Consider the following 13,283-nt stretch of genomic DNA (forward strand, 5'->3'; position numbering starts at 1 on the left):
CTGCGCTGGTGGGGAGCGGCGCGTGGCGCAGGCCAGGGCGCAAGGGCGGCCGGCGCCGAAGGACTGCAGGCGGTGGAGCGCGGGCCGGCAGCGGCGGTGATGATGATGGCGGAGGGCGGCAGCGGCCCGCGTCGGAAGGCTCTGGCGCTGCTAGAAGCGGCGCGCTCGCGCTACGAGAGCCTGCAGATCTCGGACGACGTGTTTGGCGAGTCCGGCCCGGACAGCAGCGGTAACCCATTCTATAGCACTTCGGCCGACTCGCACTCCTCCTCCGCCGCCTCCTCGGACGACGAGGACGAGACGACCGGCCCCGCGCCCACCTCGGCCGCCGCGCAGCGCCCGCCACCTCACCGGGCCCCGGAGGCAGAGTTGCAAGACGACGAGGACAGCGGGGGCTGGAGCCCGGCGCTGCGGGATCCCGCAACCCCGCGCTGCGAAGAGAGTGGCGGTAAGGGCACGCGGGGACCCCGGGCTGGGCTGCAGGGACTGCATCTCTGCTGTGCGCTGATGCTAGATGTTCGGCAGGCTGACTTGGCGTGGGTAGCTATGCGTTTAAGGGAACAGATGAGGCTGAGGGAGAGGGTATGTAAAATATGAGTCAGAACCTGCTTGCAGTGGAAGTCCGAATTTCCAGTCGGGGAAGCAGTGTGGCAGAAGCCAATGGAAGGGGCGTGGGAGGTCCTTCCGTCGCTTATGGGCTTGACTCTGCGACCTGCACCAGAAACAAGTCATACTTGTGAGGTCACACCTGTAAGGTCGCACCTTGGGAGGGAGTAAAGTTTGTCTTTCCTACTGCCCAAGGCCCTGAAAACCTGGCTTGACTTTGAAGGGAAGTGTTTTGCACTGATGGACCGGAGCAGTGCTACCATGGCTTGGGGTGGGGTGTGTAGCCCCTAAAGCACGATCCAGCGACCATCTCAGGGGCCACTCGTAATATCTTTATTCAATCTCCTTTTCTTCAGCTAATGTGAAAATCTTTGCCTGTCCGTTGGATTCAGAATCTCTTGTTAAGAGTTAAGTAAGGGAAGAGTGAAGGAACCAGCTTGGTAGCGTTAGGGTGCATGCTCTTCCTTCAGGTGGTACTTTCTTGTGTGTTCTGCACATCATTATTGCTATGGATACACCCCTGATATTTGGAGAAAGTAACAGGAGTCACACTCTGGCCGTTGGAGGTCTTCTTCACTGCCTCCTTTTCCTGGAGTTGGGTTTAACACAGGGCTTTGAACTAGTTGGAACTGGTTCAATAAGGCCTACGCAGCAATATCAGAATAGACCTGAATTTTAAAAATTTGGGTGAAGTGAGATGACAGCTAGATCAGGAAAAATTGCAAGTTGAAGCCCTGGAATTGGAGACTTGGAAAAAGCATAGTGAGTCCTTTCAGGAGCCTGATGTGCCACAGCTGTGGAGAGAGATACGCATTTAAAGCAGCATGGTGGCTGCCATCTTTGAGCGGGACACTGCTGATTTCAACTCTGCTGTTCAAGAGGTTTGGTTGCTATGTAACACAAATGCTGCCCTTGTTTTCTAAGAGGGAGATTAAATTTCTAGCAGAGTGTCAACGTGTAATTTTTCCCATTTCAGTTATTATTCCTGTTTACCCATATTTTACTAATTCAAGTCTGTTCTGGTTTTGCTTCATGGGCCACAACTGAACCAGGAAGAACCAGTACAAAGCCCTGGTTTAACATGAACATGTCATTGCTCTCCATGAGAGGAAGAACCCAGCCTTCTCTGCTTTGTTCTTTGTCATGGTCTTTGGTGGCAGGTTCCCCACACTATATCATCTGGTAGGAGTGTGTGCAGTCAGTGCTGATGAGGGCCAGGGAGTGGCCACCAGACACCAGCATGATGTGATTTCACCCGTGGCTCTCTTAGATTATTGTTCCACCAGTTAGCAATAGGGAACACAAGAGGGTATGGCAAGGGACCTCTGACTCCTACCTGGGCATGTTTCTAGAGATCATACTGGTGATCTGCACTGGGCTTGTTCTGAGGGCTGGCTCGACTTTCACAAGGGAGTGGTTTGCAGACCTTGGGCAGTCTGCAGTGTTTGTGCCCTTAGCTGCATCTGGACTTGCAAACCCCACTTTAGCTGTGCATTGCTTTGAGGATGGGCCAATTTAAAAGCATGTTTGCACTGAGACTTTATTTGTTTAAGAGTTTGGGAATTTTCAAAATCATATCCCTTTGTATAATCCTTTAATACTGCCCTACATTTTTCAGAATGTTGAGGATTTCCTGTCCTAGGCAGCTATTTATGAAGTGCCAGCCCAGAGCCCTGGTTCATCAGACTTACTGTGATGCATGTCTGTGATCTAGTTTTAGATCTTGGCGTACTTGAGATACATGCTTCGGGACCACCTGGAAGAATGCATCAAGTTCAGGGAGTGATAGGGAAATTGTGTTAGATGTAACCTAGTTGTAAGTAAGATGTATGCAAGTGATAGTGTGAGGCAAGGGAGCATGCTGAAATGAATTAAAGCAGCATTATATATATTAGCCTGTTAGAAATTTTACAGCAGAACCATTTAATCTAGCCACTGCAGCACTTAACAGTCTTGAAGGCAATATCGTGTGTCATTTGATGCTAGGTTCAAATTTGCCTTCCTTTGGAAGCTCACCAAGTGCACACCAGGACCTAAGAATCACAGTCAAGTCCTTGAACTACAGAACAAGTGGCTACTTGATGGTGTTTGTGCCTGATTTTGATTTCCTGTTCTGAGTGGGAGCTTGCTTTTTAAATCCAGATCTAATTTAGAATTTCCTTTGCTCTTTACACTACCTTCTCCCTGAGGGAAATTGAGGGCGGGGCTGGGGAGGTCAGGTTGGTGGCTTGTTAAGCATGAATTCAAATGGCCCTGAAATAAGGGAATATGATTTACAGGCTGAAAATAGATGCAGAAGTGGAGCATGGAAAGAGGACTTCCTGGGGCCCAGCAGTGGGGAGGGAGGGATGGTTTTACAAAGAGGCCAGGTACTGCATCCAGCCATTTTGATGGTGAGCACTCAGAAGGTTCAGCTTGATGGGTTTATCAGAGTGCAGTGGCATCACTAGGGTTGGTGTCACCCAGTGCAGTACTTTGTTGTGTCACCACCACCCCAGCCTCCTCTCATACTAGACATAATCCTCAGAAATGTTTATTATAAACTTTAGTCATAGAATAATATTTGTGATCTAGTTGTAAATTGCTTAAAGTAATAGTCTTAGATTATATGAATGCTAAGAACAAAATTGTTTTGTAAAATCTTTCTACACTGAATTACATTGTTAGTTATAGCATTATTAGTAACTGAGCAGAGGTCTTTTTTATATTTTTTCCTCTTTTCCTTTAATTACTACTTCATTCTCAAAAAGTTAGTGATACAGCACAAGTACTACAGCAGTATTGTTTACCTACAACATTGTAGCTAAAACATAAGGAAATTTGACAAAATCAATGAATGTACAAACACTGGCAGCAATGAAAACAGCAGGCAGCAATGAAAACAAAAGCATGAGCTTATAACTCATGCATATGAAACCACGTGATTTGATGAAACCCCGTGATTTGTAGCTTCATTGTAATTGGTTAATAATGACAGCTCTGACTGGAGCACATTGGAAGGTTCAAAAAAGAAATTAGCATAGAGTGTTAGCCTTATAAAAAATGTTTTTGTTATTGTAACTAACTGCAGGAATATTTTTATAAAAAATAAGTTTCCGCTGAACCACTGTACAAAAAGTTTATAGACAAGTCATTTTGGTGTAACCCTCTCTGACAGTATCACCCTGTGTGGTCTGCAGCTCCTACATCCCCTAGTGATGTCACTGTCAAACTACAGTCTCTAGCAAACTTCAGGCAGAGCTGGCTCCCCACATGCAAGGATGCAGTCTAAATCGTGTCCATCTCTGTCCCCAGTTAATTAACAAATCTCACTGTGGGCAGGGCTGGCTGGGGAGAGAGTGAGAGAGTGGCATTTCTATTTGCAAGCAGCATCCATAGAAGATAACTTGTTAAAATGGTTGTTAGAATCAGATGAGGGAAGCAGAGATTTCTGTATTTCTACAACTGGATTTCTACCTGCCTTCCTATTTAAAAAACATGTGTATCCATGTATGTGTGGTAACTGTATATTATATGTAAATGCATATTGCTTGTGCTTAGTTGGGTTGGATAAGATTTGTTTTATCAGAAATAGATAAAAACTGCTGTCACAGAGCCCTCTGATGACCTTAAAACACTTCCCAAGAGTTCTTATGCTAGGGTAGGGAAGTAGGCACTTAAGGACAGGTGTGTTTGATTTAGTCAGAACAGCCATATGGCCTCAGTAGGCTGCCCATCTGAGGGGAGGGAGGAAGGAGGAAGTGCTGGATTCTGAGTGCCAGCCATCACAGCAGCCTTTTTGCAGTGAGGATGGAGAATCCCAACCACTTTGAAGGCCGCACTTTCATGGGACTTCCCAGCTCCTGCCTTCTGTTTTTCAGTAGAATTAACTTCCTGGGTCAGCTCCTCCTGAAGTGCCACCAGCAGTTGTGGATGGAGAGGTTCCTCACTCCATTATCTCTCTCTCATCTCTCTCTCTCTCCCTCTCTCCTCTATTTCTCTTCTCTCTTTTTTCCACTCTTTCCTTCCTTTATCTCTCTTCTTCATCAGGTTCTGGCTGTGCTTGGAGGTGTTGATCCCCTCTGGGTTATTTAACCACAAAGACTGTAATTGGGTTGTGTTAGTAGGGCTGGCTGGCTAGTTTTTAACCCCTGTGTGGATGGAGTGTGGGGGCAGAAAATGCTTATGAGGAGCTCAGAGCTCAGAATCCTCTCTTAACCAACTGCCAGGATAGACCTTTAAAATAGCCCTGCAAGCTCTTGTCTATGCCTGTCACTATGTGATAACAACACCGTATTGGAGCTCCCTATTTGGAAACAGCATGGAACTAAGGCCAGGCTGCTTTTGGGCTCTATCCTTTTGGTTTCTTATTCTGAGCAGTCTTGTGATTTGTTTCCTCTGAGGAGGCAAAGGAAAAAGCAGATTCACAGATGCTCAAGGGCTTTGTCAGTCTTTGTAGTGGCTAACTGGGATCTGAGCAGTTCTTCCTTTATATTAGAGGTATGGACTTTGTGGAAGAGTTTTTCATGTACCATGTCAGCAGGCTCTGTAATCATTCAGTAGGGAGTTATGACCTTGGGAAGCTGGAGAGGAACATATGGTGTTGAAATTAACATTATTGGATGTTTTATCTTTAGGCTTTGTTGTTGGTTTACTTGGTTGAAAGCCTTTTTGACTAGCAAGTAAGAAGAGAAAAATCTTTCATGTAAGAATAGATTTAAACCTAGACCCTCTGCTGTAAAGGGGCTTATAAGTTAAAATATATGGACCCCTCTCTGTTGTGTCAATTATACAGGTTTGGCTGCTAACCAAAGACTGGAGATTCAAGTCTACCCAGAGGTGCTTTGGAAGAAAGGCCTGGTGATCCACTTCTGAAAAATCATCCATTAAACAAACAAACAAAAAAATCCACTCTGTTAGTTCTACTCGGACACATGTGGGCTTGCCATAATTTGGAACTGACTCAACAGCAACTGGTAAAAAAGTCCCTTTAGCACTATACTAGGTTCTGTGGCTCCAGGAAAAACTGATGAGTTCCTGGAACCCTGGTGAAATATAAGATAAATGTTATACAAAATAATCAAGTGCGAAATTTTGTGCCAATAACATACAGAATTCAGGGAAGAGAGCGTCCTAGAAGAGATGTCTTGTTATTTTCCCAGGAGTCTGTGCATAGGTGAAACTTGAGCTCATGATGATAATAACCAACAATTCTCATTTCTAACTTGCTTTTTCATTCATGCATCTTGACACTTAATCTTAACAATTACTCTCTGAGAGAGTTCTCTCCACTTCACAGAGAAAGCTAGACATGTCGCTTCACTCAGAGGTTACCTGGCTAAGTGATCACTCTCAGCCTAGTTAGACTAGATAATTTAGGAAAGGTAGTGTCTATTCTTACTGTACCTAGAAATATTTTTAGTCAAAAATGTTTATTTTCATGATTATACAGTGGAAATACTTTAACCTTTTTTTTTTTGTTGTTGTGGGGGAGTATAAAGTTTTATGAGTGACCCATGTACATATTTGAGTAGACAACCCCACAGTCAGGATACAGAAAAGAAGAAATGAGGCTTTATTTATTTTTTGAATGTATTTAATCCCTATCACCCCTGAACCCTTGTGGGAATTTAGGAACTATTCTGCAAGAATCTAGCCTTGGAGAGCTGGTTCTAGAGATTCAAACTTTATTTTTAACAACTTTTGATTGTCTTTATTATTAAGTAATATGTGTTTATTTTAGAAAATAAAAAATGATAAATTTTAAAAAGTCCATAATATACCATTACCCAGAGATAACCACAGTTCACATATTGAGTATGTCCTTCAGAGATCTTGTTGTTGTTATGTGCCCCAACTCACAGTGACCTCTCCTTGGGTTTCCGAGGTGGTATCACTATGGAGCTCTGGTAGCATAGTGGCTAAGACACTTGCCTGCTAACCAGACGGCTGGCGGTTCAAACCCACCAGCCACTCCTCGGAAGGAAGGTTGGGCAATCCTACTTCCGTAGTGATACTGCCTCGGAAACCCAAGGAGGGGTCGCTATGAGTCGGGGACGACTCGACGGCACATAACAACAACAACAACATCACTATGAAAGTAGATTGCCCAACCTTCCTTCTGAGGAGTGGCTGGTGGGTTTGAACCGCCAGCCTTCTGGTTAGCAGTCAAGTGCCTTAGGCACTATGCTATCAGTGCTCCTTCAGAGATCTTAGAGTACATATTGTTAGGTGATTTACATTTTATTTTAATTAATTCATTGTGAATATTTCCCATTTAAACTTTTAAAGTCATTTTAATGGCATCATAATATTCTGTAGTTCCCTTTGGATGGACATTGCGTATATTTCCCCTACCATTTTTGCTGTTAAATCAAGCTATGCTGAATATTCTTTTGTTTGTTTTTTTGTTTTACTTTCATTGTGGTGAAAACATACACAAGACATTCACCAACAAAATAACTTCCACATTTACAGCTCAGGGACATTGATGAAATTTTTTGTGTTGTGCCACCATTATTGCTGTCTTTTTTTTTTTTTTATGTGAGAAAACAAGTTTATTTCTCTTACCTAAACATGAGTGTGAAGATATACAGATTAAAATGAGGCATATGTTACCTTAATCCTTGGGAAGTAGATCACCAAGATTAACGAAAAGAAATGAATTCTAACAGTTGCCTTTTTTTTTAAAAGGCAAAGCAAAATTTAATTAGTGACAAATCAGAGGACATTATCTTGATAATCATAATATTCCAGGAAAGTGCAGTCCTCCCACCTCTTTCACTCTACATTGAAGTTAAAGGCTTTTTCTTTTCCTTGGGAGCTCTGGTAGCGTAGTGGCTAAGTCACTTGACTGCTAACCAGAAGGCCGGCGGTTCAAACCCACCAGCCACTCCCGGAAGGAAGATGGGGCAATCTACTTCCGTAGTGATACTGCCCTGGAAACCCAAGGAGGGGTCGCTATGGATCAGGTCTGACTCAACGGCACATAACAACAACAACAACAACAGGAGATGCCTCTCATATCTTTCATTTTCCTTTCAACCATATTATTAATTTAATTTTATTCCTCTACTTTTTTTTTTAAGAGCTTGTTTTACATTCAACGTAACGTGTACATTTAGTTTCATTCCCCATTCACCATGTCCAACCCTATCCCAGTCTCCTCCCCTCCCTACCCTGTAACCCTCCCTCTGTGCCCTTCCTATTTATCCACGCCTGTTTGTCTTGCATTTCCTCAATTTGAATGTTGGTCCTCTGGTGTCCCATGGTCTATTGCTCTAAGGGATGTATTACCATAGAGTATGTGGGTGTGTCATCCTGGTTTGAGTGGTCTGCGTGTACAACTTGTTAACTGTTGGGCTGAGAGCCCACCTCAAGGGGTGAGTTTTATTCCAGGTGCAGAATGTATTCCAGGGCCATAGTGTTGGGAGTCTCACCAGATTTCATCTGACCAGTAATTCTGGACATTATTGAGTTTTTGGATTTTGTTCCACGTTTTCCCTCCCACTCTATCTAGGATCTCCAGATTTGATCTTTTCCTAAGTGGTTGGCATTGGTACCTGGGCACCATCTAGTTTTTCTGGTCTTGAGGGCCATCGTGTCCTAAGGCTGATTGCTTCTAAATGCTTTTTTTTTTTTTTTTTTTTATTCTGCTTCACTTCCAACACTAGGAGACCATTAGCTGCATCTTAGATGGCCGCTTGAAAGCTTTTAAGACCTCAGTCACTGCTCACCAATGTAGGATGTGGAGCAAGGTTTTTATGTATTTTGTTGTGCCAATTGAGTCTGGTGTACCCCAGTACTATGGTCCTGAGACAGTAGATCTATTGGATCTCTCTCCCACAGTGTGTGGTTGTCTTTGAGGGATAACTCTGTGTCTGTTTTCTATTGTTTCTGTAAGCACTGCAGGTATTTTGTATCACTGGTATCTGGGCAAGATTAGCCTCAGCTGAATCTATCCTTGGTCTAGAGTATACTTATGTTCACTGACCCCAATCTGATCACCTCAGGTGTTTATATGTTTATCAGTATAGCGTAGTGTTTGGTGTTAATGGCAATGCAGTATTGTGGACACATTGGTTGGTATTAGCATCTGTTGTCTATCTCATGTGTGCACAATTCGGTGTCTTCCCATTTCCTAATGTTATCATGGTGGTCATATATCCTTCCCATATATCCCTCCCCCTACCCATGTCAGCATGTAGGCCTGAACAAGCCCAAAATTAATCTGTCCCCTTCCCTCGCCATCCCGGTAACCTACTAGGTGAGTTCCCTTTCCCAAGCAAACCCTTCTCTGTCTTTTTACAGTAATGGGCTCATACAGTACTTGTTCTTCTGTAATTGACTTATTTCACTCAGCATAATATCCTCCAGGTTCATCCATGTTGTGAGATGATTCATATATCCTGCATTGTTCTTTAATGTGGCATAGTATTCCATTGTGTGCATATACCATAATTTGGTTATCCACTCTTCTGTTGATGGGCATTTAGGTTGTTTCCATCTCTTTGCTATGGTGAATTGTGCTGTGATGAACACAGATGTACATATGTCTGTTCATGCGCTATCCCTCACCTCTTTAGGATATATTCCTAGTAATGGAATTGCTGGGTCAAATGATACTTCTATTTTCAGTTTTTTAAGGAAACACCATACCATATGCCACAATGGTTGTACCATTTTACAATCCCACCAGCAGTGTACAAGAGTTCCAATCTCTCCACGACCCTGCCAGCATTTGTTACTATCTGATCTGTTGAACTTTGCCATTATTGCTGGGGTGAGATGATATCTCGTTGTTTTGATTTGCATCTCTCTAATGATTAATGGGGAGCTCTGGTAGCATAGTGGCTAAGACACTTGCCTGCTAACCAGACGGCTGGTGGTTCAAACTCACCAGCCACTCCTCGGAAGGAAGGTTGGGCAGTCCTACTTCCGTAGTGATACTGCCTTGGAAACCCAAGGAGGGGTCTCTATGAGTCGGGTTTGACTCGACGGCACATAACAACAACAACAACAACAACAATGATTAATGAGGAGCTCTGGTAGCGTGGTGCCTAAGGCCTTTGACTGCTAACCAGAGGGCTGGAGGTTCAAACCAACCAGCCACTCCTCGGAAGGAGGATTGGGCAATCTACTTCCGTAGTGATACCACCTCGGAAACCCAAGGAGGGTTCGCTATGAGTAGGGTTCGACTCGACAGCATGTAACAGCAACAACAATGATTGATGATCGTGAGCAATTTCTCATGTGTTTGCTGGCTGCCTGTATATCTTCTTTGGTGAAGTGTCTGTTCAAGTCTTTTGCCCATTTGTGAATTGTATTGTCTTTTTGGTGTTGAGGTGTTGAAGTTTTCTATAGATTTTGGAGATAAAGTCCTTTATCAGATATGTCATAGGCAAATATTTTCTCCCAATCTGTAGGTTCTATTTTTACCCTTTTGACAAAATCTTTCGATGCGCACAATAAGTTAATTTTTAAAAAGTCCCAGTCATCTAGCTCTCTTCTGTCTCCTGCACATTCTGGGTTATGCTTGACAGTCTATTTATGCCATAAATTAGGGCTCCCAGATTTGCCCCTATTTTATCTTTGATGAATTTTATAGTTTTGGGTTTTACATTTAAGTCTTTGATCCAGCTTGAGTTTGTTTTTTGTGTATTGGGTGAGGTATGGGTCTTGTTTCATTTTTCTACAGGTGGATATCCAGTTTTGTCAGCGCCATTTGTTAAAGAGGCTGTCTCTTCCCCTATTTAATGGGTTTTGGACCTTATCTGGACTTTTGATTCTGTTTCATTGGTCTATCTGTCTATCATTGTACCAATACCATGCTGTTTTGAATACTGTGGCTGTATAGTAGTTCCTAAGATCTGGGAGTGTGAGACCTCCCACTTTGTTTTTCTTCTTGAGAAGTGCTTTGCTTATTTGAGGTCTCTTTCCTTTCCATTTGAAATTAGTAATTAGTTTTTCCATGTCCTTAAAATTTTGTTGAAATCTGGATCGGATTGCATTAAATGTATAGATTTCTTTAGACAGTATTGACATTTTCACAATATTTAGTCTACTTGTCCATGAACAAGGTGGGTTCTTCCATTTATGTAGTGCCCTTGTAGCAGTGTTTTATAGTTTTTTCCATATAGGTCTTTTGTGTCTCTGGTGAAGTTTATTCCTAGATATTTTATCTTTTTTGTAGTTGTAGTAAATGGTATTGTTTCCCTTATTTCTTTATTAGAGGACTCCTTGCTGGTGTAGAGAAATCCAACTGATTTTTGTATATTGACCTTGTATCCTGCCACTTTGTTGAACCTATTAGTTCCAGTAGTGTTTTTATTGAGTCACTTGGGTTTTCTATCTACAGGATCATATCATCTGCAAATAGAGATAGTTTTACTTCCTCTTTGCCAATTTGTATGCCTTTTATTCTCTTTCTTGCCTTATTGCCCTGGCTAGTACTTCCAATACAATGTTAAGTAGAAGTGGTGATAGAGGGTATCCCTGTCTGGTTCTCGTTTGTAAGGGGTATGCCTTGAGTCTTTCTCCATTAGTAATGATGTTAGCCGTTGGCTTTGCATATATACCCTTTATTATTTTGGAGAATTTCCCTTCTATCCCTGTTTTGCAGAGAGTTCTAAACAGGAATCATGTTGGATTTTATCAAATGCCTCTTCTGCATCGATTGATAAAATCATATGGTCCTTTTCCTTTGTTTTGTTTATGTGGTGGATTACATTGATTGATTTTCTGATGTTGAACCACCCTTGTAAACCTGGTATGAATCCCACTTGTTCTGGGTGTATTAATTTTTTGATATGTTGTTGGATTCTGTTGGCCAGGATTTTGTTAAAGATTTTTGCATCTCTGTTCATGAGTGATACTGGTCTGTAGTTTTCCTTTCTAGTGGTGTCTTTCCCTGGATTTGGTATTAGTGTTATGCTTGCTTCATAAAATGAGTTTGGGAGTATTCCATCTTTTTCTATGTTCTGGAAATAGCTTGGGTAGCATAGGTGTCAACTCTTCTCTGAATATTTGATAGAATTTTCCAGTGAAGCCACCAGGGCCAGGGCTTTTCTTTGTGGGAAGTTTTTTTATGACCTGTTCAATTTCTTCCATTGTTATGGGTCTGTTCAAGCTTTCTGTCTCTGAGTGGGATAGTTTAGGTGGGTCTTGTGATTCTAGAAACTTGTCCATCTCTTCTAGGTTCTCTAATCTATTGGTGTACAGTTTTTCATAATATTCTGTCAGTATCTTTTTTATTTCAGTTGGTTCTGTTGTGATGACACCATTTTGATTTACAATTCTTGTGATTTGGGTCTTCTCTTTCTTTTCCTTGTTAGGTCTGCCAGTGGTTTATCGATTTTATTAATCTTTTTAAAGAACCAGCTCTTTGTTTTGTTGATTTTCTCTGTGTTTTTTTTGTTTTCTGTTTCATTTATTTCTGCTCTGATCTTTATTATTTCCTTGCTTCTAGGTACTGTAGGATTCTTTTGTTGTTCTATTTCGAGTTGTTGGAGTTGATGAGTTAGAGTGTTGATTTTGTTTCATTCCTCTTTTTTGATGTATACATTTATTGCTATAAACTGTCCTCTGAGTACTGCTTTTGCTGTGTCCCATAGGTTTTGATACGATGTATCTTCATTCTCATTTGTTTGTAGGAATTTTTTTTATTTCAGTTTTTATCTGTTCTGTTACCCAGTAGTTTTTGAGCAGTCAGTCATTCAGCTTCCATATGTTTGATGCTTTTTCCTTGCTCTTCCTAATATTAATTTCTAGTTTTATAGCATTGTGGCCCAAGAAGATGCTTTGCAGTATTTCAGTGCTTTTGAATTTATTGAGGCTTGTTTTATGTCCTAGCATATGGTCTGTTCTGGAGAAGGATCTATGTGCACTGGAAAAGAGTGTGAATTGTGCTTTTGTTGGGTGAAATGCTCTGTATATGTCTATGAGGTTGAGTTGGTTGATTGTACTGTTGAGTTCTTCTGTATCCTTGTTGAGTTTTTTTTCCAGTTGACCTGTCTCTCTTTGAAAGCGGTGTGTTAAAGTCTCATACTACTATTGTAGAGTTTTCTATTATCCCTTTTAGTTCAGTTAATATTTGCTTCATGTATTTTGGAGTACCTTCATTGGGTGCATAAATATTTATTATTGTAACACCTTCTTTGTCAGTTGACCCTTTCAGCATCATATAATGTCCCTCCTTATCTCTTTTGATGTTTTTCATCTTAATGTCTATTTTATCAGAAATCAATATTGCTACTCCTGCTCTTTTTTGGTTTCCATTGGCTTGGTATATTTTTTTCCATCCCTTAACTCTTAATTTGTTTTTTTCTTTGTGTCTAAGGCAGGTCTCTTGTGGGCAGCATATCGATTGGTCTTCTTTTCTTATCCAGTCTGCCACTCTCTTTCTTTTGACCCTGTGCATTTGGTCCATTCACATTGAGTGTAATTAGTGATAGGTATGAATTGATTGCTTTCATTCTATTGTTTTTTTTTTGTCATTTTTTTTTCATTGTGATTTGTTGTGTGCTGATTGAGTTCCTTGGTTTTTAAGGTAAAATGTTTTATGGTCTTATTTTGAGTATTTCTGATTTGGTTTTAGTGTTGATGCCACGTATCCTGGTTTTGTTGATCTCTGTTGTGGGTTCTCTATGGGAAGGACTTCCTGAAGCATTTCTTGTAGGGTTGGTCTGGTTTTCACAAAA

At 41.7% G+C, this 13,283-nt stretch overlaps 1 protein-coding gene across 1 annotated transcript in view; it reads left to right on the top strand.

Annotated features, from left to right (window-relative positions):
* The first annotated feature begins 105 nt into the window (after positions 1-105).
* PGBD5 (piggyBac transposable element derived 5) overlaps positions 106-13,283 on the top strand; it is a 234,670-nt gene continuing 221,492 nt past the window's right edge. Inside the window, exon 1 of the mRNA XM_007938498.1 lies at positions 106-448. Coding sequence (XP_007936689.1) covers positions 106-448 — 343 coding nt within the window. The remainder of the gene's footprint in view (positions 449-13,283) is intronic.

The sequence above is a fragment of the Orycteropus afer genome, unplaced genomic scaffold, assembly GCF_000298275.1.
Source record: "Orycteropus afer afer isolate SDZICR_OR568_19922 unplaced genomic scaffold, OryAfe1.0 scaffold00050, whole genome shotgun sequence".
NCBI classification, from domain to species: Eukaryota; Metazoa; Chordata; class Mammalia; order Tubulidentata; family Orycteropodidae; genus Orycteropus; species Orycteropus afer.